This window comes from Zosterops lateralis (genome assembly GCF_965231275.1).
Source record: "Zosterops lateralis genome assembly, chromosome: 6".
In the NCBI taxonomy this organism is placed as follows: Eukaryota; Metazoa; Chordata; class Aves; order Passeriformes; family Zosteropidae; genus Zosterops; species Zosterops lateralis.
In genome coordinates, this window is record NC_139761.1 from 17,438,640 (window position 1) to 17,464,082 (window position 25,443).

The following is a 25,443-nucleotide window of genomic DNA, read 5'->3' on the forward strand; positions in this document are numbered from 1 at the left end:
AGCACTTTTTCATGGTACTTTTATGATGAAGATGACGTATTCATTGCAACTGCACAGTAATATTGCAAGTGGAATAAATGTCAAATTAACAGCCTACTGCACTACCCAAAAACACAAAAGAAAAGCTACCAGATTAAGTTTACTGTAAGGGAAAAAGCTGGAATTTACATCTACTTGAAAACTTCTGGTAAAGTTGAGTAAATATTGACAAGAAAAAATGTAGGTTTATTACCAATTAATGTTTAATTATCACTTTTACATAATATTTAAGCTATTCTTCAGAGCTTTTGCTGCTCACTTCCAGGGACTGGGGATGAGTTTTTCCGAATGTATTACTTTACCTTTAGACAAGGAAGGTGGGAGATAGATGTTACTTTCTCTAAATCACTATTATTTTGTTGTAGTGTCAGATCATTTTTGCTCCTAGAGGCAGTGAAAATTTTCTTGCATATCTGGCATTGTGTAAATATATGACAACTATATCAGACTGAATATACAATCTTCAAGTAGTTCAGACTATAAAGGGACTTCTGAAGATCTCTAGTCCAAACCTCTCAAAGCAAGATCAGCTATGAGGTCAGCTGAGGTTGCTCAAAGTCTTGTCCAATTGGATCTTGGAAACTTGCAAGGATGGAGGCTGCACAATGCCACTGGGCAACCTGCTCTACTGCTGACTATCCTTATTCAGAGATGTTTTCCTTCATACCAAGCCAAAGCCTCCTTCACTTCCCTGCATCATTGCAAGTGGTCCCTGGCTCCATTTTCTTGATTACCTCCTTGTATGTATTAGAAGGCTGCTATTAGATCACAACAATGTCTTCTTCCAGCTCAAGCACTGCCCTGCTGCTGGCTTGCTTTGCAGCCAAGACACAGAGCTGGCCTCCATTCCACCAGAGGAATGGCAATGTCAAGATCAGCCCTCTGTAGTTTGAGACATGGTCTACTTCGTTCAGTTGGAACAGTTTCACTCAGTTTATTCTGACAGCAGAGACCTGGAATACTGGTGAAGGACACGTTCCTTCTGTAGTGTACTGGAATTTGTGGCCTTTATAGGACTGTATCTGGAGCCAGAAAGTTGTTCACTGGTGTTAGAATGCATAACACATCATACATATCGAGTATACTGTGGAACTAAACATTAATTCAGGGATTAATCTCCATTGACTGTAATGTACCTGGGCCTAAGGCACTGAAACTGGCTTTGCATTTCAGTTGTATGATTAAATTAACTATTACAATTCTTTTATGTATAGCAGTTGTTTTCTAAAAAAAAGAAACTATTCAACTTTCTAAGTAATAAAGGACATTGAGATATTTCAGCATGCATTTTATTCACCTCATTGTGTCTGAGTATTACAGCACACATGAAGATGGTTATAAGAACATTAGGTGGTCTCTTCCATACCATACGTGCAACAGTAACTAATGAGGACAAGTTAGGAGTAATATGACAACACTAACACAAAAACACCACGATGTTACAGATGTGTATCTTATTTTAGGCACTGTTCACAAATTTAAAAAATAAATTATAAATCAAATAAATTTGCTTATGTAGGAGCACTTATATTACTATAAAATTCAGAAATTACATCCCTCATGATTTTGGCAAAAAAGTACAGTAGGTCAATAATACTAAAATCCATTGCACTCCCATAGTTGTAGGTGAGAGTATGCATTGTTAATACAAATTAATACATTGTTTCACTTTTTGATGAGAAATAACTTCGGATTTTAAATAACTCTCAAGCAGGTAACAGGATCCTAAGATTAAACAAAAGTATGGAATAACAAAAATTACATTTAAATATAATATACTTTAACATGGGTGGATGCAGCAGTTGCTACACATGCAAGTAATCCACAGGAACTAGATTTCAAATAAAGAGTTCTTTGAGAGGATTAACAAATAGCACTGCCCTGTAAGCTTGTCTCAAAACAAAAGCTCAAATTTATTCTTCATTTACACATAAAGCTCCCTTGAAAGTCAAAAGATTGTAAAAGCAATGAAGGAACTATTTAATCCATATCCCCAAATCCACTGAGGGCACCTTAATATTAAAATGTAAAGTCAGTTTATTTGAATACCAAAATTACTTAGAATAATTAAGGTTTTTGATGCCTGGAAGAGGGAATATATTACATACCTTTTATTATAATAAGGCTTCACTCTACAATTAGTTTCAGGTGAGTATAATTTTATACATGCAAAATATTAAAATTATTCTATTCTGAAAATGTTCTTCAAATGATTAACAGCAGAAACACAGAAAAAAACCCCACCAAACCTTTACCCAGGAACAATGATTTCACTCTAAGTGTCAATATTTTCATGCATAACCTTACAGTCTCTTGCACTAATAAGTGATTTCTGTTGAAGACGCTTTTTCAAATCAAGTTCAATGTCCATAAACATAACCATGATAACTTTATTATGATCTTACAAAAACAAGTATGCAAATTATAGCAGCTGAAAGTTCAACATAGGAGAAGAAAGGATGAATGAACAAAAGCAAATACTCATAGAAGACCATTAATCAAATTAAAGGAAGAACAAAGGAAGAACCCTATGTCTATTAATTACATTAAGCAATTTTTTTCTATTGTTAAACTAGAGCAGGCCTCATACATGGGTTCTGTTTATTGCCTTGAATCTGACATATGGAACACAAAGAATAATCAGATTAGGTGACTAATCAGGATGATCAACAGAGACAGTCCTGGATTGTATTTCCTCTAGGTCAAGCTATTACTATAAACACAGAAGAAAAGGCCTGTTTGCTTACAATAGGAAATAATTAAACTGAACACCAGTATTTTACTTCTTTCTATGCCCAAATGCTAGTTACACAAAATACAGTTTTTATTTATCCTGAGATAAGAATGTCAGCATAGAAGTGAATTCCACCAATACTACTTATATTCCTAATTCTTAAATAAAGAAATGCACAGGATATTTTACAGAAAAAAAATTCAATCTTCCACAAGATGTAACTCAGTAGCAGTTAATTATTCTTCTATCACAATGTTATTTATTAAGAACTCTTCAGGAAAACTTCATTGATTTTAAAACATTTCAATTTTGTTGTACTCTTTAAGAGTTCAAAATTTATAATAGCACAGTATTTGATACTGCTATGTAAGAAAATTTCTGATTCATGCCCCGTTAGCATGTTCAACAAAGTAGTTTAAAAACCTCCTAGGGCTTATTGCATCTGGTGACAGGGTTCAAAGAGAGTCCTGCACACTTAAGACAGCCTCTAAATCTATCTACATGTGACTATTGACTGGATCATCAGTAAAGTTATTTTTGAGATCTTTATATCCTCTTTTGCCATGTTCCTAAAGGAGAACTTCTTGTCATTATACCTTTGATACAAACATATCCTGAATACTGAGCTAATACAGGGAGTGGTAAATCAAGACATAGGTCAAGATGAACTGGTCAAGAAAATTTCTTACTGCACTTTTAAGTGAGGTGGCAAAAATGCACCTATTTCTAAGGCTATTGTAAAAAGCTGGTTTCAGCAGCCCATAGCTCTAGGACAGTCCTGCAGGTGCAGTGGAGCAGGAGTGGTGCTAACATTTAGCAGACAAGCTGGGAAAAAGGTGCAGGCTTTCACACAGGAAAGGCCATCTCTTTCAGTCATGAAAACACTCTCCAGCTGGTCATTGTTAGTCACTTCCTTTACCTACCTGCTGTTACATTACATGTCTTAGAATGGAAAAGACCAGTTGCTTGAGAATGAAAAAGTTCTGACCTGTCAGAGTCACTGTTTAACTCAACCTGGGCATGTCTTTAAAAGACACCAGCTCCTGTAGCTTAAATTATGCCCTAATTCAAAGAAGTGAATCCCTGAACAGTGACAAAGGCTATTGTTCCTACAAGATCCCTCTTTCTCTGGTTGCAGAGGTTGGGAAGCACATGCTTAGCAGAATATGGGACAAGAGGATAAGAACAGATGGCATAGTGATTACAGCCGTTGAGTATTCCCTCGTGCTGCACAGCAGCTCACTTAATCCAAACTTTCTGCAAGTGTTGTCATTTGTCTGTCTGCTTTCCTGGTGCCCAACATGACATATCTTGAGTTTGATTTGCACTAGTGCTACCATTAAGGGTCTGACCATCAAATTGCTATGTGTTTTTTAAGCAGTATAAACCACACTTACTGGTTTAGGTAGCAAAAATGATACATACTTTATTTTAGATAATTTGCCATCTTATATTAAAATGCTACTAATGTAATTCACACAGATGGAAAACAGCACCATTTTCTGGTAGGTGGCTGAAAACGACAGAATTAAAGTTCAATCAAAATATTTAGGAACTACTGATTTCATTAACATGCCATTTCAAAAATAACAGAGATACCAGAAATCAAAGCCAAACTGCCTGAAAACGATCCTGGATTCTCGATTAATGTGGAAATAAAATAATCATAGATCACTTTTCTAATATTCACAACTAGAGCAAATTTGCTGATATACTACTACTGGAATAAATTCAGAATAATCTAAAATAAGATTAGACTAGGCAAGCCAGGAAAGTTAAGTAATGTATGCCACTTACTGGAGTTCTCATTACCTCAGTATTCAGCCTTGTATCTGAGTACCTTTCAAAGGTTTTAGAAAAATAATGATTTTGTTAAATGCAAGCTATATATACTACAATCCATAAACATGATTAGATTTTTCATTCTGTTGCATTAAGTAAGTTCAAAATAGTTTGCAAGGTTTCAAGGATATATAAAATATATTCTTGAGGCATGTTACTACTTCTGCTAGACTACTTAGTCTAGCAGAGTAAAGAGGATAGACTGGTACCTGAAAGTAGCAAGTGTTAGACAGTAATGAGCTGAAAGTGCAACAACATGGATAAGGAGAACACCCTTAAAAATGAGAAGCTAATAATAAAATAAATACAGGCTAATTTGGACAGATAGCCAGAAAATATTAGGATTTTAAATTGATTACAATAAAAACGGTAAAATCTAAATATCATGAACACAGTTGACTGAGAAAGAGAAATGCTGTTCCATGTTAAGTTTGCCATGAACATTAAAGTTATATTCTAATTAGTCAATCAAAAAAATGTTTTGTTGAAGAGATTTTAGATGTAATATTTTGTATGTTGAACTGGTTTGAGTTTGGTTCAAGTTGCACTCTTGAAATTATTTAACAAATATTCTGCTTCCTGCAACCTGCTGTACCACAATGAACAGGTGGTATAAATAATGCGACATCCTCTCCTGTCAGCAGCTGTGCTTTTTGTCTGGACTTAACAGAGAGGAATGATGGAAAAGAGCTGTGTAGCTATTTCATTACATACCATGTTTGGAGTTTACCCCATGATCCTTCTGAAACAACATGAATTTCCATTTATTTATCATCTCTCCACTTATTTAATTTTTAAGAAAAATTGTTTTTCCTTACATGAAATACTTCTATAGAGTAAAATCCACTTTGTGTCTGCAAACTTTACTTTAACATTGCTGTATTAAATCTTTTCAGACAAGGACTGAAACATCCTGCCACGCATTTTTAAACATTATAGAAAAGGACTGATATTTCCCAATCTCAAACACATATACTTTCAAATACTTTTATAAGTCATTCATTCCTGCTTAAAATGAGCTATTAATAAGGATTCCTCAAGAAGATTATATGAAGCAAGAACCAAACTAATCTTATTTCAAGTTTGCCTCTCTTCCATCTGAACTTTCCAGTAGGTTTGAAGCTGCTGCTGAAGAGTACCTTTTTCACATAGAACTCTGAATAGGAACACAGTTCTGAAACAAAATACTGAAGTTATAAAATCTGGTCATTTGCATGCAACTGTGGCCTGAAAGTTTTTTCAAAACAGTGATGAAACTTGATCTTAAAATTCAGAGACTTCATGTAAGACTAAGAGCATACAGTTTGATCTGGTATTGACAATGTCCACAACCCCTCCTTACCCCACTTCTCAAAGGAAATTATCTTAAATGTTTTTCCTCTTTCATTCTTATAAGAGATGGAGCTTATAGGCTGGTGTGAACATTTCAAAGATTAAATTAGGTGATCAAAATTTTTTGTCTCAATAGAGGATTTGGAAAAACTCTCATATTGCTGGTATATAAGGTCCTTGTTCTCTAAGGAGAATATGTACCTTGTCTAAGAAAAAAAAATTAATTTATGTACTTAGATGTTTCACCATGTGCGATCCATATTTGAAGAAGGAAAACCAATTAGGATCTACATCAGAGAATCACAGAATGTGAAGGATTTGAAATGGACCTTAAAGATCATCTAGTTCCACCCTGCCCTTGACATTGGCAGGGACACCTCCCACCAGACCAGGCTGCTCAAGACCTTATCCAACTACATCCTCTAACTGCTGTTTTGTTAATTTCCGTCTAAGCATTTTTTTTTTTTGGCCTCACACATCTTTTTATTCCTTACCAGTTCTACTGGAAACAGCCCAGCAGAAGTTTGGTGCTGACAAGTATAACAATACCATTTTATACTTGAGCTTAAGCACAGAGTAGAAATGCAGTTGCCTTTACGTTCCCATGTTGACATCATAGATTGCAAAATGTTTTATCTATTAAAACGCTATAAATTAAGACCAATAGAAGCATTATGAACTTTATAACTTTTATTTACTGTTATCTGTGCTATTTCAAGTGTTTCTTTCACAAATCAAGTGTTGTCCTTCCATATGCAAAAGATCACATATATAAAGACCTAATAATGTAAATACAAATAAATAATAAAGCACTAGCATGGAACTAATACTGAGTCCCATTTAAGGTTCAGGAATAATGTTCTTGGAATACTTTCTCCATTAAAAATGTTTCTGCTGATGGCTCTTTGTTGGTGCCTTGCAGTATTAAACATTAAAAAAATAATCTTTTACATATCCATTGTAAACTAGTTCAAATAATTACTGTGCTTTATATTTGCCCTATTGTGTGACCAGGCAGCTTTCTTTAAAGACTTGCCCTTTGTGATAAAAAGAACTGTGTTCAAGATTCTTAAAACATCCGTCTATAGGATGCTTTGAAAGACTTACAAAATTACTGTAAAGTGTTTAAGATGACGTCTGTTCAATTACTGTTTTTAAAATATGGCATTAAAAATGTTTACATCATGTAAACATTAATCCAGAAACAACTTTCCGAAATCCTTTGCTCTTACAGAAAGGTGAGAAAATATGCAGGTTTTGAAAAAACATGTCCTGCATTTCCAGAGATTCTGCAGCTGGAAAAAGAGCAAAAGAGAGATACACAAACACCTCCTGTCCCAAGGTAGGGCTCATTAAGCTGAGCTAAAATGCATCTCTCTTAACACTATGTGATTTGGACCATACAGCAGCTATGATATCTAAACATCTCAACAGGAACATCCCTAGCAGGGCTGATGTTTCATCTCAGCTTTTCTCTCTTTAACTCTGCAACACCTTGGGCGGGTTAAAGTTCTCTTTGCGAAGAGCCCGGCCCGCACGGCGGTCCCGGAGCGCTCCGGCAGTGACCGGCACCGCAGCCCCGCTCTCCCCTCCCAGCCCCAGGGCCGGGCCGGGCCGGGCCGGGCCAGGCCGGGCGGGGCGGGGCGGCTCCCCCGGGGCGTGTCAGAGGAGGAGCCGCAGCCGGCCCCGCTCTCCGCTCCCCGCTCGGGCTCGGGGGGAAGGGGGAGCCGGAGGGGCGGCGCTGCCCGGCTTCCCGCTCGGCGGGGCCCAGCGCTGCCGCCCGCTGCCAGGGTCGGCCCTCGGGCGGCTGCAGCCGGCACAGGGGCCCGCGGGGCTGAGGGGCCGGGACGCTCCTCGCCTCCCGTCACGGCGCGGCCCCGGTACCTGCTCGCCGGGCGGCCTCTCCAGCAGCTGGGAGCAGACATCCGCGCACTCCCGGAACTTCCTGCGCCTGAAGTAGCTCCAGGCCTGGAAGAGCGGCTCCAGCCCCATCTCGCCGGCGGGAGCAGCTCGGGAGGTCCGGCCGGGCCCCGGCGCCTCCCGCCGCGTTACCGCCGAGCGGGGCCGCGCTGGTGCCGCCCTGGAGCCGCCGGGCCCCGCCTCGGCCGCTGGGGCGGAGCGCCGGGGCCGCGGGGAGGCGGCTCTGGGCGGCTCCGGGGCCTGCCGGGGCCGGGCCGGGCCCTGTGATCCCGGGCACGGAGCTGGGAGCCTGCCCCTGCCGAGCCCCTCCTGCCAGCGCCTCTCGTGGGCTTATTATAGCGGTGACTGACTGTAATACTGGGCTCAGTGGGCTCCCAGTAACCCCACTGTTCTTAACTGTTGTCATTTTCTGTCCTGTTATCTAGAGGAGTTAGAATAAGTGCCTAAACAAGAACAATATAGTCCATTAATCCGTATTTGGTAAAATGTCCTTTAGAGCCATGGAGCCCTGGTTGGGAGAAGTCCAGATTGCTGTAAACAACACTTTTCAGTCTTGCAGACTCTACCTGTTCCTTTAGTTCATTAGTTTTTGCAGGGAAATTTTCAGACTGAGATATTTAAAGATTTAAAAGTTGGAATACAATTGCTCCTAGTTTATATATACTTTAAAATTGTGGTTGCAACCAACAACCAAAGTAAAAGAAAAAAAACCTAGGAATGCTTGGAGCAGTAACTACATTTGTGGTGTGAAAATCTTTGAGGGATGAACACTAACAAGATTGCTAAAATCACGTTGTTGCCATTTAATGAGATCATTCTGGTTTTATTGCTTTTGTCTCACCTAAACTGTCGATTTGTCCAAGCTGCATGAAATTAATACTCAGGCTAGCAAGATCAATGTCAGGTGTAAAGATGGAGAAGCAGAAGTGGCAGTCCCAGAACTATGACTTATTCGAATATCAGAGTAAGTGGCTTGAACTGAAGTAGCAGTTATAGACAGCTTTGCTTTGGTTGTCCTGTGAACAGGGCACAGGTCTATTGGGTTCGCATGGCAAGGCTTTGGGTGGGAGCCCATACAAGTGGCTTCTGTGACAAGCTGCTGGAAGCTTCCCCTGTGTCCAGTAGAGCTGCTGGCCAAGGCCAGTGGTGGTAGCATCTCTGGGATAACAATTTAAAAAAGGGAAGAAAAACCCTGCACAAGTGCAGCTCGAAACAGGACTGAGAATATGTGAAACAGCTATGAAGGCACCAAGATCAGTAAACAAAAGGGGAAGCAGTGCTCCAGGCACCAGAGTAGAGATCCTGCAGCCTGTGGTGAAGACCAAGGTGAGGCATCTGCCTCTGCAGCCCATGGAAGGCACAGGGGAGCTGAGGATGCTTGAAGGAAGCAGGTGGCTGCCCAAAGAAGGCTGTGACCCTGTGGAAAGTTCACAGTCCTCTGAAGTCAGATGGGTAGAAACTGCCATATAGCTTCTCAGCAAAAGGAAGGGGAAGATGGTTCTGCAGCAATTTTTGTTTGTTACACTGCTGGGAAAGGTATTCATTGCACTTGGTGATCAAGCTGAACTAACGTTGTCCTATGGTAGCAATTAGATCAAGATGCATCTTCAGCTTTTTTACAATGATACTTTGCAGTGTTGCAAATGACAGGAAAACTAATTTTCCTTCTTTCCAATCACCCCCTGCCAGGGGTTTTTGTTCTCTGTTTGGTTGCAGATAAGGAGGTTTTTTTCAGTTTCTAAATGATATACAAAGCCAGAAAATTTTTCTCTGGTATTGGCACATCCTATGCATCCTATTGGTCATCCTATGCATATCATCTCTGAAGTCTTTTCTACTGATAATACTGCTTTTCACTTCCTGTGTGGAGGAATATTCTAAGCTTTCTAATATGCAGATTCTCATTTATATTGATTATTGAAGTCCTCAAATTTGAACTTTTAACCAGTATTTTCTCTAAATATTAACCTCTGTGGGTGGCCACATGGCACTTCTCTAACTTACTAAAATCCTGGAATAGAACAAAAAGAGTCCCTGTGGCTGTCTTTGTGTGCCTTGTGTATCAGTCCCCTTCCAGCATAACTGCATGGAAGCTAAACAGCCAGGAATTATATTCAGGTCCTGGAACAGGCTGCTCCAGTGTGAGCCCCCCATGGGGTCACAAGTCCCACCATGAACCTGTTCCAGCATGAGCTCCTCTCTCCATGAGGCCACAGGTCCTGCAAGGAGTCTGCTCCAGCACAGGTTTGCCATGTGGCTGGAGGTGTTATCTATCACAAGATAGCTTTTCAGTGGCTTATGGGAAACCAGTGATTGTTTTTAGTACCATTAGTAGTGGTTCGATCTCAATGTTCAGGAATTACTTTTGTCATACTTATGTGTAGAGTGTGGAAAAAGAATTATTTTGAATATACTTTGTTTATTTCCCAGAGCTCAGGGCTAAAACATTGTTTGTAGTTTGCTAGAGTTATATCCACTTCTTTCACCCACCCTTTCAAAATGAGGAAAATTAATTTTGTGGGAAGTTCAACAAAATTAATTTTGGGAATTATACCTGAGATGTACCTGATTTCTATGAGAACAAATTATAATTTTTCTGTTTAACATTGACAGAAAAAAAAAATCAGAATTTAGTGATCGCAGCATCCTGGGAGAGGTTGTCCAGGTGGAAAAAGCATTTTGCCATGCAAAATGCTACAAGTAGTGTAACATTGTGTGATATTATGAAAGGTGGAATTTGCCTGGCTTTAGTGCAATATAGGCTTGTCTGCCTTTTTTTACCAAAAGTTTTGTAGTCTAGTGGTTAGTCCTTTCAATTACCTTGGATAAAAATGCTTAATTGATCATAATAATCAAATGTTCTCCAACTATAATAAATTCCTCCATGTTTATTGAGTCAGTGCTATATTGGGACAATGATAGGTATGTGACATAACTACAGAAATCACCAGGGTTTATTAAAGAAAAGTCATGTGCTTGTCTTGTATAACTATGCACATTCATTGTATTAGAGGTGACCTGAACTTAGCTGGCATGTTTTGAGTGACTATTCTCATCCTCTGTGAAAGGACAGGAAATTTAGTGGTGCTGCTTTATTTACAGCTTGAGTATTGTGATGATATCACTGTCTCATAGATAATTTGAACCTCGGCTTCATTTATTTGAACCAAGAACAAAAGATTCAGGTATTAGAAGTCAGCATCAGTTCCTCTTCTGTCTAATATAGGTTGACTTTGTCTTCCATGACTGTAAGTCTCTCATGGGAATTTTCTGTGCACCGATCAATCATACTTATTTCTTGAATTTGGAATGCTAATACTCAGCCTTATCTCTCCTCATGAATGCACAGTCTTACAATAAAACCAGAAATAGAACCTAAAAATAGATCGATCCTAAAATTTTGTTGATACCTTAAAATTTCTTCGGCAGCTCTGAGGAGAAATGTCCTGTATCCATTAGTAGCTGACTCGTTTAGATGCAGGCTACTGCTTCTGTCAGTTACTCATGTCTCTTGAGATACAAGTTTACAGAAGAAAGATGTAGTTTGCAGCTCAATGTAATTAACAAGGACTTGAAAACAAATGTTGAAGTGGTGACACATCTACCTGCAGATTGCCTCAGCTGGAAATGTCTTGCTCACCTTTGAGCAAAAGTTGGCATCATAAAAGTTGACATGCAAAAAAGGTTCATTCTGGTGAGTCAGCTACCTTTGGTATCAGGAGAATTGAGGACAACAGAGCATAGAGCAGGTTTTGTTTTTTGTTCTTTGAAGGAACCCGAATGGGACTACAGATTAGGCCAGGGGAAGGCACACAGATGTGGCAGAAGGGCAAAAAGAGGAAGTTCCTTCTTTATGTGTTATTTTCAGCAAGGATTCTGACATCTGAAGCTGAGATCACATATTTGCTTGTAGAACCCATTTCTTGCTGACTGTAGAAAATTAAGAGATGTCATGCAAATGAAATTGCATTAAGAGTAGAGTTTTGTTCTGAGGCATGGATTCACCGTCTGGGAAAATAATTTATAGTAACAGCTTCAGGTTTCATTCTGTGACCAGCCAAGACAACAACATGCATGAATAGCAATTATTGCAATCATAAATAAGAATTCTGCTGTTCCTTTCTTACCATACATGATATCCTAACCATGGTTACCTTGGTCTACCTGAAAAGGGATCATCCAGCAGTTGATAACAGAAATGAGGTGGCAATAATGTTCAGGTCCTAAACATCAATCTACCTTCATAGGACTTTGTTTGTCCTCTGTTATTTATGCATTGACTGAACCCACTCTTTTTAATCACACCCACACCTCCTTCAGTGTATAGGACGAATGGGATGATTTTCAAGTGAGATTATTACCTTTCTTTTTATCTGTAGTACTTCATTTGAGGCAATAGTTCTTGTTTGATGCAGATGCTCTGTATGCTGTACTGCATATAGATTGGTGTTCATAACACTAGAAAAAATCAATGCAACTATAAAAAACCAAACAGAGGCCTATGAAAAAGGCTGGCATGTTATTTCCATTTAAAGATAGGTTGAAAAAAATTGCAAAGGATCCACTGATGACTGGATGTTGAGCTTAAAAATACTTGGACTTTACTATTTTTCTTCTTTTTTGAGTTTAGAGCAGCTAGACTAACACACTTATTTGCAGTGGATCTTAAATATCAAAGTAGGAAACCTGATAATACTACTAAGTTAGCAGTCATATCTGGAAATCTTGATATAAATTGTTTTGGTCATACAAATCTGTATATATAAATGCAGTGGAGAAAAAAAAATAGATTTCCTGGTATTTAGCCTACTGTATTAATTACAAAGCCATTCCAGCATCATCAGTTGTTATGAGCATCATCATTTGTTATGTACCTGTTAGCTCCCACCAAAAAAAAAAATATGTAGGTGCCCTACAAATCTACTTTCTTCCTTTTAGGAGTCTTAGTCTGTTTTATTATTAGTTTATCATTTTTAGAGCAAAAATGTGGGGAAAAGATCTATTTTGAGGATGAATGGAGTTTTATGAGGAGTGGCTCTTTTATAAAGCCTTTATAAAGGCTTGTGCACAGTGTGTTACACTAGAAAATTATGTCGTGTAGCAGTTTATGGCCCCTATTTTCTTTTACAACTGGAAGCACTTGAAAAGAACTATTTGCTGTCCTATAAGTAAGCTTACTTTATTTCAGTTGGCAGACTGACTGAAGTGCAGTGTGACTCTATTCCAGCCCTTAACTGATCTGTTCCAGCACTTAGTTAAATCTGGTAGTATGAAGTCATACAGTGAAATTAATTAATTCAAGGTCTGTGCTCCACTGCTTGATAGTATTATGTTATTTTTAAAGCTTCTTGGCATTATGAGAGTTAATAGTGTTACTTTATTTAATGTTTCAATATTTTATTTCCTTCAGTTCTTCTGAAAATTTGTATCATTGCTAATAAATTATGTCATATTTGATAAACATGCAGTATTGTATGTTGATTCTATGTAGTGACTTATGGTTAAGATGTTTCATGATTCCTTTTGACAGCTAAGCTTTTTGAGACCTTTTGCAAAGTCAGTACTGTGCACTTTATTTTGAAATCCTCGTCAGCTACTGTGTAAAAGAAGGTCAGCTTGACCTCACAATTTTAATCTAGTAATTATCATCAGCCAGCTGAAATTTTGATTCGTTCTCCGAACAATTTTAACAACATGTTTTGAGGTTATCATTCTACACTATCCTAGTTGTAAAGAAAGGATTTAAAACAGGTATAAAAGTTAGGACTGTGTGCAGAGGTGTTTTTTCACATTGGTTTTGATGATATCATAAAATGGTGCCTAAGATAGCCATCACATAAGTAGAATTTAAAATAAATTGCATTCTATATTTAGTCATTAGTCAACGGTTGAAATTGATTTTAAGAGTTCAGAATCAGATTTTTATCATAAGTTTATTGATAGAAAATGCATTGGGATTTAACTACCATCCCTTTATGTGCTGCATTTAAACCTGTTGAGGTTGTCATATGTTATGTCAAGTGCTGGTCTTGATACAAGTTCTTCAAATCACCTAGATGAGTAGCTTCACATATAATTTTGCCTCAAATGCACACTAAAGAAAGCTGTTTAGATCCAAGTTGTGTGCACATTGATTAGATCCACAGTATGTAAACACAGTGTCATTGCAGAAAGAGACTGAGTGCTCCATTCAGGGACATCAGAATGCGTCCTGGTGTCAGTTTGTTGACAGTCAGAAACACAGTAATTATCTATCTATAGACTAAAAAGAATTCTTTTAGTGGACTGTTCCCTTGTGATAATGCAGATTTTAGGCCCAAAGCTCATGATAGACATTTTAAGAAAAAGTATAGATGTTAGCACCTAACTTCTGAGATTAATATTAAACACTATTTTACTACAACAACTTCAGATGGAACTAAATGTAGAAGTTCATTTGCATTTATTTGAGGAAAAAATGTATGCTATGATGGAAGTTCTTGAACTGAGATTTTTGCTGTTGAAATCGGAAACCCTTCTTTCACTTTGAAAAGAGAGGATTTGAACTCTGGATTACCCTAAAACAAGATCTTATGGTAAAAATATCATAGCTAAGGAAGGCACCATGCAGCTCTCAGTATTTGTGTTCCCTCTGCGGTTTCAGCTGATGTTGTTTACTGATGTACTTGCATCACTTTCAAACATCCAGAAATTGTTGTTTTCTATACTAATTATGGATTAATTTAATTTTAATAATGTTTTTATCTTATTCATCCCTTTGCCAGACCTAAGTTGGGAAACCATTACCTGAAGACATTTCTAAATTAAACTTCTGTGAATAAATGTACTGTGGCCTTGGTTGCTGTCTGTATTGTGACATACTCATTGTCTTTTCAATAGGGTGCCTGTTTCTTCCAGTGCCTAGCATGAATGTTTGCCAAATGAACACAATTCCTATAATTATCAAGGTGTAATTTTCTGCAGAAACAGAAAAAAAATAATGTCTGTAATATTTCATTTTATAAACATATAATTATTACATTTTAATGTCAGCTATTATATAGAGTTCATCAATCAGCACCAACAGAAAACACGGATTCATAGTTACCATTAGTTTATAATAGAACGTGCTTTTAAAATGGTTATAGAATTGGATGATGCTTTGACACAGCACAATTTCTATCTTCAAAGCATGTCACCTATACAATTTTGAAATTGTCAGAATTTTTGGAAATACAGTATAATGTACTGATGGCTTATTGCTCTTTAGCTTATCATTTTCTAACACCTTATTATAAAGAATTCTCCTTAGGTGACCTTAACCTGTACATGCTCCTATCCTGGATTTCCCAGACTCTTCTGTGTTGAGACAAGATGTGAAGAAATCAATAACTTTTCCTTTGCTTTTTGATCATGCAGTAGACTCGATTATGTCAAGCCTTCTTGTTTCTAATGTTACTCTTTTAAAAAAGTCTGTTGTTAATTTAGTTTATTACTGTGTTAATAAACTATCTGTTTACTTTTTAAGTTGAGCCTGTTTTGCCTTTTTCTCCCAAAATTCTGTTCCCCAGTTGGTAAATAAAATTCAGCAAACATGAAACCACCACACAGGTAATTCTTGTTACTCTCTCGTAAGTTTCTTAGTTTTGCCAAATATCATTTTCAGACATGTTCCCATTAGACTGAGATCTTTTAATCCCCAAGAATGTTGAAATTAATGTTTTCACTGTTGTTCATATCTTTTATATTATATAATTACTACTTGAACCAGCTACTCCATATTACTTAGGACTTAACAGAGAATAATCCCTCATCTTGTGTGCTCTGGAATTAGCTGTTCCAAGAGCATTTGTTTAAGAAATCACTTCTCTAAGCCTTGTTACATTTAGCAGAACATGAGATACATTGTAAATATATTTGCAATATGCTGAGAAGTATGTTTTCTTAATAAGTACACACTGTGAAACATAAAAATGCTACTTACCGGATTTCATTTAGAGAGGTGATGTACCTGTGTCACTGTATATTAATGAAACGTAATTTGCAGTGATGTATATATAGGAATATATAGAACATAATAGAAAATATATAAACCCCTCCACAGGCAGCTAAGGCAAAACGGCCAAACTCTTGTGAAGTGCCTTACTGGAGGAATATAAAATGTCTTATTTTTATAAAAGGTTATTTGTTTCCCACTACAGCCATTGTGGCAATAAGGCATAGCTGACCCTGCCATTGGCTCAGTAGTCAGACCATGGTGCTGATAACACCAAAATCAGGGTTTAAACCCTGTATGGGCCATCCACAGAAGAGCTGGACTCGATGATCCTTGGATCCCTTCCAACGCGGAATGCTCTGTGAGTGTGTGAAGTTTCCTCTCCCGGCGAGCCCCGCCGGCCCGTGTGTTCTGCCATCAGCACCTCGGACAGCGCCGGGCCCGGCCCGCCAGGCGCGGCCGCGCGTCCCGGGAATCCGAGGAGCAGGATGCTCCCTGCTCCACAACAGCTCGGGAAGGGCTGGCCGGGCTCGGTTCCTGCATCTACCGAGAAACAGAAACGACAGGGACTGGTGTCTGAGTTCTGGGGTAAATGTACACCTATACAAGAATGCCACACTGATGGAGGGACGCTGCGGGGCCTTGCGGCTCCCAGAGCATTGACTGTCCGCTGTCAGTGAGCGATATAGGTGGAGACATCCAGAGGCCAAAGGGATGATGTGTGTTCGAGTGGGAACGCTAGACAGAGCAAGGAGAGAGGAACAGGTTGTTACACTGCACTGCTTCCGATTCCTGTCAAAAATAAACGCCAAATGTGTAAAATTCCGCTTGCACCCCTTGTGCATCAGCGTAGGTCTGTAAACTCTGATGATGAATAGTTTTACTCTTGTAATTTTCTCTCAGGCATTGCCCCATTTTAGAGATGGTAGTAAATTCCTGAAAAATCTAAAGAAAATGCTGGCTGCTTGTGTGGTGCATGTGATGTGCAGCTGTTCCCATTCTCACATTGTATGTTGTTTTTCTGAGTACAGTTGTGGGTTCTTCTGTTCATTACAAAAAATATGATCTGCTACCTCCAGATAGAGACAATATTGTTAAGTATTAAATTTTCTTCCTGATTGCTGTGGGGGTTTTTTTGGGTTTTCTCCTCTTCAGTTTTAGTTTTGGAACAAGTGACTGAAAACAGCCTATTCACTTTCACTTACCAAATACTCTCTTGTTCTAATTTCTGAAGTAAGGCAATAAGATTAACAAGTTTAGTTTCATTGAAGTTAATACTACACATTAGTATTAATCTCAGAATCTCTCAGGAGATCCAGAATTTCTCTTTACATAATAATCTAAGAAAAAAGTGTATTTATAGAGAGTAGAAGAAAGTAAGACACCATAATTACGGGTTTTGTACATTCAGGTTTAAATATACATTGTATGGGCAGTAAATAGAAAATTAATATATTATTAATTTATACCATAAAAATACTCCCACTTCGAAATGAGCTTTTCCAACATAAGAAGAAAAATGTATCAGCTGCTTATGTCTGCTGATAATCAATCCAATTTCCAGAATGAGATTAGGCATCATTATAGACTTTTTCTCTAACCACCTTTCCCATGGGATAGCAACACAGAACAGCCATGCAGAGTTAACATCTGATTAGAAAGAATAATACATTTTGCAGTTCTAAGACAAGCTAATTGGGAAATTTTCAGTCCATTTTCCCTGGTTTGTTATCCCCTCCTGAGTGTCCCTGAGAAACTCTGGCTCCCCAAGCTCCAAGGTGCTCCAGCTGTTTAGGAAGCAAATGGAGAAAAAAACTGCTTATGATTTTTTGAGAGTAAGATTTGTTTTTTCTGTTGGTTAGTACATATTTTTGCTATGATTAGGGATTAAAGTCCTTTTCTTTAATTCAAAAAGTTCTAAGTTTCATGGAAGGATAAGTTTCCTTGGTTGTAAGTTTCAGGCTATGTTAATTTCTCTGCAGATTTCTGCTCCATGCTGTGTTGTTTTCATTGTTGTTTTCATTTCAAATGTGTGGGACTGAAAGCTGCATCTAAGCCTGGTGTCACAAACACTGTCATTGTGAGAGCTTCAGAAAAATATTTTCTGTCAATGTTTTACACTATGAAAATATGTTAATATAAAATTAATTGACTGGAATGCTTAAATGCATGCATTCTTACAAAAGGATTATTTTTCTAAAACAATTAAAAGACTAATAAAATATTAAGTTTATGCAAGAAAGATTGAAGAGGAAAAAAACCTCCCTCTAATTAAAATGAAAATAAAGTAGCATGGAAAAATGTCTCCAGTACAAACTAACTAGTTAAGAGTAAATGTTTTGTGGGAGAACAGTCAATATGACTAACAATATAGTAAAAGAGCAAAAAAGGATAAAGAAATGGAGATTTAAAATAAATCATAATAAAATAAATACACTTGGAAAGCCAAACTTGTGCTGAAAGTAATAGGGAAAAGATTTGATCTATTTTAAATTGTCAAACCAGACAGTTACCCAGGAGCTTTTAGAACAGGAATTCAACTCTCTAGCACAAAGCTGTTCGCATGGTCACTGTACATTTATTTAGCCAGAGAGGTGAGTACCTCTATAGAGTGACAAAGCTGAGGGGGAGCGCGTTTTCGTGACCAAAACTGGACGTGGCGAGGGTTTCCCCGGCACTGCTGCCTGGAGAAGCCGCTGCCACGTCTGCGAGGCCGGAGAGCGGTGACTTTGCCACGTAAAACGCTTTCAGAACAGAGCCTGAAGAGTTGTGTATGGGGAAATCAGGGCTTGACCGGGGAAGGAACTTTTGTGTGGTGCATGACTCAGGCGGCGGGCTGAAAGGGTTAACTCTTCGTCATTAAAAGTGACAGTTGACATTCTCTCCTCGGCTGGCAGGAGCTGGCGGTGCTACAACCTATACAGCCTATACAACATCTCCTTGCTGAGCGCGGGGGGTGCTCCAGCACGGCTCACAGGGGCTGCAGCCGAGAGCCCCAGCCGAGACCGGCGGCGGGGAGCCGGGGAACGGCACGGGACCGAGATGTTCCCCCAAGGGGCAGTAAAAGCAAAAAAACCCCTAAACTTGGGGATAGGGGAGAAGACACAGCCTCGCTGGAGGAGGGGGAAAAAAGAAAAATAAAAGGAAAAGGCACACTCCACAAGGCGCGGTGGTGAAGCGCGTTCCCGCCCGCTCTCCGCCGGGGCTCGGTGCCGGTCCCCGCTCGGTGCCGGTCCCCGCTCGGTGCCGGTCCCGCGGGTCCCGCTCGGTGCCGGTCCTGTGGGTCCCGCTCGCCCCCGCGGGGCCCGCGCGCGGCTGACGGCGCCGCCCTTGGCGCAGGCGCACCGGGGCGCGGGGGGGCCGGAGCGCGGCGCGCCCTCGCTCCGCGGCCCGGGCGGTGTCTCGGCGCAGCCATGTCTGGCGGCGCGGGGCGGCGGGGCGCGCTCGGGCGGCGGCGCCCTCTGTGAGGCGGCGGACGAGCGGCGGACGAGCGGCGGGCATCCATGTCGGCGGGCACGGATTAGCGCGGCGGGCACCCAGCCGAGCCGAGCCGAGCCGAGCGGAGCGGGCGGCCGGCCCGTCGCCCCTGCCCGCGGGGTCCCCGGCGGGAGCGAGCCGTGCCCGGGCGGCGGGGGCGGGCGGACATGGCTGACCGGAGCGCGCCCAGCTGCCACCTGCGGCTGGAGTGGGTCTACGGCTACCGGGGTCACCAGTGCCGCAACAACCTCTACTACACGGCGGCCAAGGAGATCGTCTACTTCGTGGCGGGGGTCGGCGTGGTCTACAGCCCCCGGGAGCACCGGCAGAAATTCTACCTGGGGCACCAGGACGACATCATCAGGTACCGCCGGCCGCGCCCCGGGCCGCATCCCGCCGCGGGCTCCGAGCGCTCCGGCCCCGCAGCCCGGCTCGTCCCCGCCCGCTCCTCCCTTTCCCCGAGCGGGGCGCGGGATCCCCCGGGGCCGTCCCGGGCAGCGCGGGTGATGCGGTCCCGCCGGTGCCGGGGGGATCCGGGGAGCGCACCCAAATACACCCAAATACAGCCAGGACGGCCGGCGCTGCCCCCCCGCCCGGGCTTCGCCGTGGGTAGGCACAGCCTGGAAATGGCTTTTAGCTGTCGGATTTAATCAGCCGTGCTGTGTGTCCCCGCTGCCGCCGCCGAGCGCTGCCGTAGCTCGTAGGGGCGGCTGTGCCCGGCGCCCCCGGGTCCCCACCGGGCCCGAATGTCAGAGGGCGGCGGGAGAACAGCCGTAATCGCGTGTGTGCCCCGGGGCACCCGGCCTGCGGAGGAGGTTAATCTGCGGCAGGTAGACCTTGGTCTGGTGTTTAAATGGCGACGATTACATGGGGAATTAGTGGCCTGCCTGTAACTCACGCAACTTTTAGGGTGATGTTAAAAGAGCAGCCTTTCTTGAGAAGTTGAGGGTTCTTCTGTAGCTCAGAAGTTCGCTTGGGTGGGAATGTTACCAGGTGCTGAGCCCATTAAGAAATTACAAACTGATGTTGCAAAAGAAGTGTGCTGGTACAATTTGTTATATATCTTTCCACTCCAAGGATGCTTTTGTAAGCCTAGTGGTGTTGTGAGATCAGTGAGAGAATTTGAGGAGTATGAAGGGCAGATGTGAGCCTGAGTCATCAATCTTTTCCCTTGCAGTAGGTGTCATTGCAGATGGATTTTAAATTCTGATTTCCTTTGGTCTTCCTGTTGGGGTAAGAGCTAGCAGTAGATACTTTTGTAGGTCTTTTGTATGTTTTACAGCACGAAATTTGTTTTTATGATGCTTAGTGCTCCAAGGTGTACCTCTGTATGTGTTACTCATGAGTAACAGGTATTGCCTGTAGAGAGCAGAATAGATGCTATTTCCTTTAAGCTTTTAGACACACTAGAAAACTTGGTCATAATGGCCAGTTTTTTTCCTCTGTTTAAATATTCTTGAAGTAATTTAAATCGTTCTGAAGTATGGCTGTGAATGTTCCTAAGAAGGGTGTCACTTTCGTAGTATATTTCTCCTTGGTGAAATATGTGAAGAAAACCTTATCAATGTACCACGGTAGAGTGTTGTACTAGGGGCGTTGAGTCAGGAGTTCGAATCACTAGAATTTGCATTGTGTAATGTTTTAACATTCTCACTTTAATCCAGGAAGAACTGTTCTCTTAAGAGCTGCTACCCATCTATGATGTCAGGTGCTGTGGGAAATCCAGATCTGCAACTTGCTATTGTGCTGAGGGAGCGGTGGCTCAGTGCTCGTTCTAAGGTCGCGGCAGTGTAATATTACACATTTAATACCATGTATTCATGAGTGCTTCCGAATGACACCGTTTGTTTCGGTAGCACTTCTTGTAGCCTAAGAGTTAAACGGTTTGAGCTACAACTGGGCAAGTTTTCTGTTTGCATGTGGTAACAGTTTCTTGCTCAGTCTCTCTCAGTTTTGGTACAGTGTGCTACATTTGGCTAAAATGTGACAGAATTGTTTGGAATAGTACTAAACAAACAAAAACCCCAAACCAAAAAACAAACAAGCAAATCTGCTGTAAGTCAGCTAACTGGAGAGAAAGAGTATGTCTGGTTTGTGTGAATATGTACTTTGATTTGGATGGTACCATGGCCCAGCACAGCAGAGTTTCTCCTGCTCTGAATTGTATTGATGTAAGAATATACTTCTAAGTATGATAAAGCATTACAGGGTTATGCTGTTAAAATTTTGCATGCTTCTTAAATGCAAAAGCTATAGAGAAATATTACTATGCTTAAAGAAGAATGCTTGATTTAAAAGCTGAATGAGTATTTCTAATAGTACAATTAGGCTTTCATTGATAAGTCTTTCACTTGCTGCTTTTCCTAAAATGCAATGTGGTACCATTTCAATGCCATCTCACACTTTTCGTGATTAAACTTGGGTATCTAAGCATGTTAGTTCTTAATATATAAAACAGATATAGGAAGGTCAAATATTAAAAAAACCCAAACAACAAAACTCAAAAAGCAGGTGCAAAAATGGGATTATATAATGTAATAATCAGTGTTGCTAAATTTTCTTTCTGAAGATAAACTCAACTGTTGTATTGCAGAAGAAATAACATATTTTGTGCTCTAATAGTCTCAGCAAGTACTGTCTGAATGCTGAGATATTTGGGAATTTTTAGTGAAAGCAATGGGAGGATTAAGTGTCTTTTTACAAGTATGGGATCTAATTTGTGAAAGCAGTTCTAGAGTCTGAAAATCTTATGTATTTAAAGAATCAAACTTTCATGAGCTTAGCTCCATAGCTACAAGGACTAAGCATAAATATTGCTCACTGCATGGTGATATTATTAGTAGTCTTCATTATGAGAACTTTTATATTGTTGGCGTTCTTTGGATGACATTGTAATTGTAAACATCAATCAGGAGAGAGGAACTGCAGTTCTTAAGTCAGAGACTATTTCTTTAGTAGTAGAAAACGGTATTGGAGTAATGGACAGCCATAGGACATTTTCCATTGGAAATTTATAACACTAGCAGTGAGTTTTTGTTCTGCTTTGAAGTTTTTCCTGCTTTTGTTTAATGAAACCCCGTCAACCTGCTGCAAGATTTTTTTATATGATTAGGTGTTTTAACATAATTTGTTTTCAATATGAATGTCTAATCTTAGTTTTAATCATAGTGTCCGCACCCCAAACTTCTCAGCCTCAGTTAAGTGTATAGTAAACGCTCTCTTTCAGTGTTTTGTTCCTCAGATCTATTGTAAACTCTTTTGGACAAGACGATCATTTCAAATGTCTGTTATTAGTCTGGGTTGGTGTTTTTTTTTTTTTTTTTTTTTTTTTTTTTTTTTTTTTTTTTTAATTTGAACAATCTCAGTTGTAATCCATTTTTAAAAGGACTTTTCTTGCTTGCTGGTGAGCTTTTACTTTTTATGTTTGTTTTTTATCTCTTCTGAGAGTTACTTTCCAGAAATCAACTGGCTATTCTGGAGGATAGGATGTTTTCAATCTTACTTGTCTCTCATTTCTTTTGCATTTGCATATTTTTATTGTTGAGGTCTAGGATGTATGTGAACACTTGTGGAAAGTGTCAGATGCAGGAATCCTTTGGAAATTTGCATCTGTTGGGGTGCAGATAACTGAGTTTCTTACATTTTCAGGAGTAAATAAGGAGAAAAATCTTGTAATCTCAGGTGACTTGCTTTGATCTGTTACCAGCAGCGTAACTTGGATGTCTGCCGTGTTTGTGGAAGATAAGTTCCCCTGTTCAACCTTGGCTGCGTGTGTGCAGGAGATACTAATACTGAATGAAAATGCAACTTTTTCCTATAAAGCTACTGGTTTCAAGTGTGTGTTCTCTAGGATTTCATGCATCACCAAATTAGTTTGTGATTTGTACAGTGGTTTGCTTTCTGGTAGCTGAGGAAGAAACAGCACCTTGGTGTGTTCAGATTAGATTTTAACTTTGTTCTCTCCATCATTTTATTGGTTTTGAGGATCATAGGTTATTCAATGTTGGCTGATCTTCCTGTGTCAGAGAGACATTACGGCGATTGTATTTAAATGTGATCTGTATCAAGATTTCAGAAGATGCTCCCTCAGAGTATTAACTTACTCATGGTTGTGTTGGGGCTCCTTATTTGTCTGGGCTAGCTAATGCTTTTTTTTTTAATTTTTTTTTTTTAATATATGAGAAAATTTGAAACCCTTAACTTATCCATCTTTTTAAATGGCTGTCTACTGGCAAAAGCCTTTGATGTCAGTGGGACAATTCTCTATGTTGATGTGCTCCAAGGACACTGCTGACATGCTCCAAGGTGACTTGTAGAATAATTTTTCCTTTTGGTGCATTTTTTCTCCTTTTTTTTCTTAATGCTAGCCTTGCAACCATCTTTTTTTTTTTTTTTTTTTTTTTTTTTTTTTAATGAGTTTCAAAGTACTGTAATTTTACTGGGAAAACTTTTCATCTGACATTGATGATGCAATTGAAAAATAAAACCAAAACTTAAGATTAAACCAGTGCATCTTTTTGAGAGCTTTAGTAGACTTGGGAAAAGTTTATATTCTGCTTTCCATGATGTCTGTTCTTGATTTCAAACTTTTGCACTTATTTGTAATTCTCCTTTTGCACCATTATCTTTATGCTGACATAAAACAACTGCACAACTGTGCCAGTCACAGAAAGAAGAATTATGTTTTTCTGTCAGAGGGAGACAAATGACAAAGAGTTGTTATCTCTGTCCTACTTTTTTAATATCCATTATGTGAGCTAGCTGGAAAATAATAGTGCTTTAGTATATTCTTCCTAGAACTTTATCACTGTGACTACTTTATTAAAATGTTTGCGGTACATTTAGGTTTCATTGCTTAAGGTAGTAGCTGGCACATTTTATCCTAGTAAGAAGTCTTGAATCTCTGCTGATAATGGCATTTATGGCCCTGCTGTTGAGCAACCATAGTCTGTGTCTAATAAGTTAATTTCCCTTCTTGTCTGAAGTCTGTATATTGTTCCTTGTCTTGGACTAAGTTGGGGGGAAGAGATCACACATCATCTGCCCTAGGACTCTAGCAGTGTTCTGCTTCTAGGGCAAACATAACTTAAAAAAATTATTCACAAAACATTGGAATTCTTTGCTTTTAGGAGTTCTAGTAGTAGAAACTAACCAATACCATGCTACAAAGACAGAGGAGAAATAAATAGTTCTACTTTTTTTTCTGTTTGGTTAAAACGTGATTCTTTTCCCCCTTTGTGCCCCTCTGTGTCCAAGACTGTAGAGAGGTAAATTGCATGTTTACAGGGAGCAGAGTTGTATTCAAAACAGGTGGAAAGAATGGCAAAGCATTTGTCTCTATTCTCACAGAGACAGGGTTTGGCTGTTCCTAACAAAATAATTTGCTTGTCTAAATCATGGTTTTTCTTAAGACAAGTTTTCTTGCTATGAACTCTATAGGAATTACCTGAACTTTGTTTCCCAAGGAACAAAAATAAGCACCCAAACCTCTGGCCACTAAACAGTGATCTGTCCAGGCACCTTATTGAAGACTGTCATCTTTTTATATTTCAAACTTAATCTACCAGACGTTGTCCTGCCTGAGATACTATGATTTTGTTCCTGTATTCTAAGGTAAAATAAACCCATTTCATTTTAGTGTCAACATTTCTTAGGTTCTAGTGAAAATCAAACCCACTAAAATCATCTGTGCTCTCTGGTGTTAGTGCTGTCTGCCAGCTCTGATTTATCTATCTGTTGTTGCACTCTGAGTGTTAGTGTAACCATCAACCTCTAAGAAATTGTTGGGCTCTGTCAGCTGCTTTCTAAGACTGCTCCTAGATAATGCTCTCCAGGAGGCAGGTCCATCCCGCCTTCCTCTGCGTGGCTGTCAGCTGTGGTTTGCAAGCAGAAATTCTAGCAGTGCAGTGCTTAGTCACATCCTAGTTTTGAGTGGCAACAGATCTTTCCTTCACCTTCTCTTTTCATTAACTATGCATTGTTATGATTTTGGATGACCTTCTGTTGAATGCTTTTAGTAAAGATGCTGTGTATTTCTGACACCTCATTGTATCATTCTGCCTCTCTTTGATCCCTTTTCATTAGATCCTAGTAATTAAAAAAAAACTATGAACAAAAGAGAATA

At 39.8% G+C, this 25,443-nt stretch overlaps 2 protein-coding genes across 2 annotated transcripts in view; one reads left to right on the plus strand and one right to left on the minus strand.

The window, feature by feature from the left end:
• TTC8 (tetratricopeptide repeat domain 8) overlaps positions 1–8,006 on the minus strand; it is a 42,160-nt gene extending 34,154 nt beyond the window's left edge. The window contains exon 1 of the mRNA XM_083862552.1: positions 7,832–8,006. Coding sequence (XP_083718678.1) covers positions 7,832–7,939 — 108 coding nt within the window. The 5' untranslated portion in view covers positions 7,940–8,006. The remainder of the gene's footprint in view (positions 1–7,831) is intronic.
• A 12,059-nt stretch (positions 8,007–20,065) lies between these two features.
• The window catches only part of EML5 (EMAP like 5), a gene marked incomplete at its 5' end in the record, with an annotated part of 95,059 nt that continues 89,681 nt past the window's right edge, over positions 20,066–25,443 (plus strand). Inside the window, 2 exons of the mRNA XM_083863991.1 lie at positions 20,066–20,208; positions 20,984–21,109. Of these exons, the coding sequence (XP_083720117.1) occupies positions 20,066–20,208; positions 20,984–21,109 (269 nt within the window). The remainder of the gene's footprint in view (positions 20,209–20,983; positions 21,110–25,443) is intronic.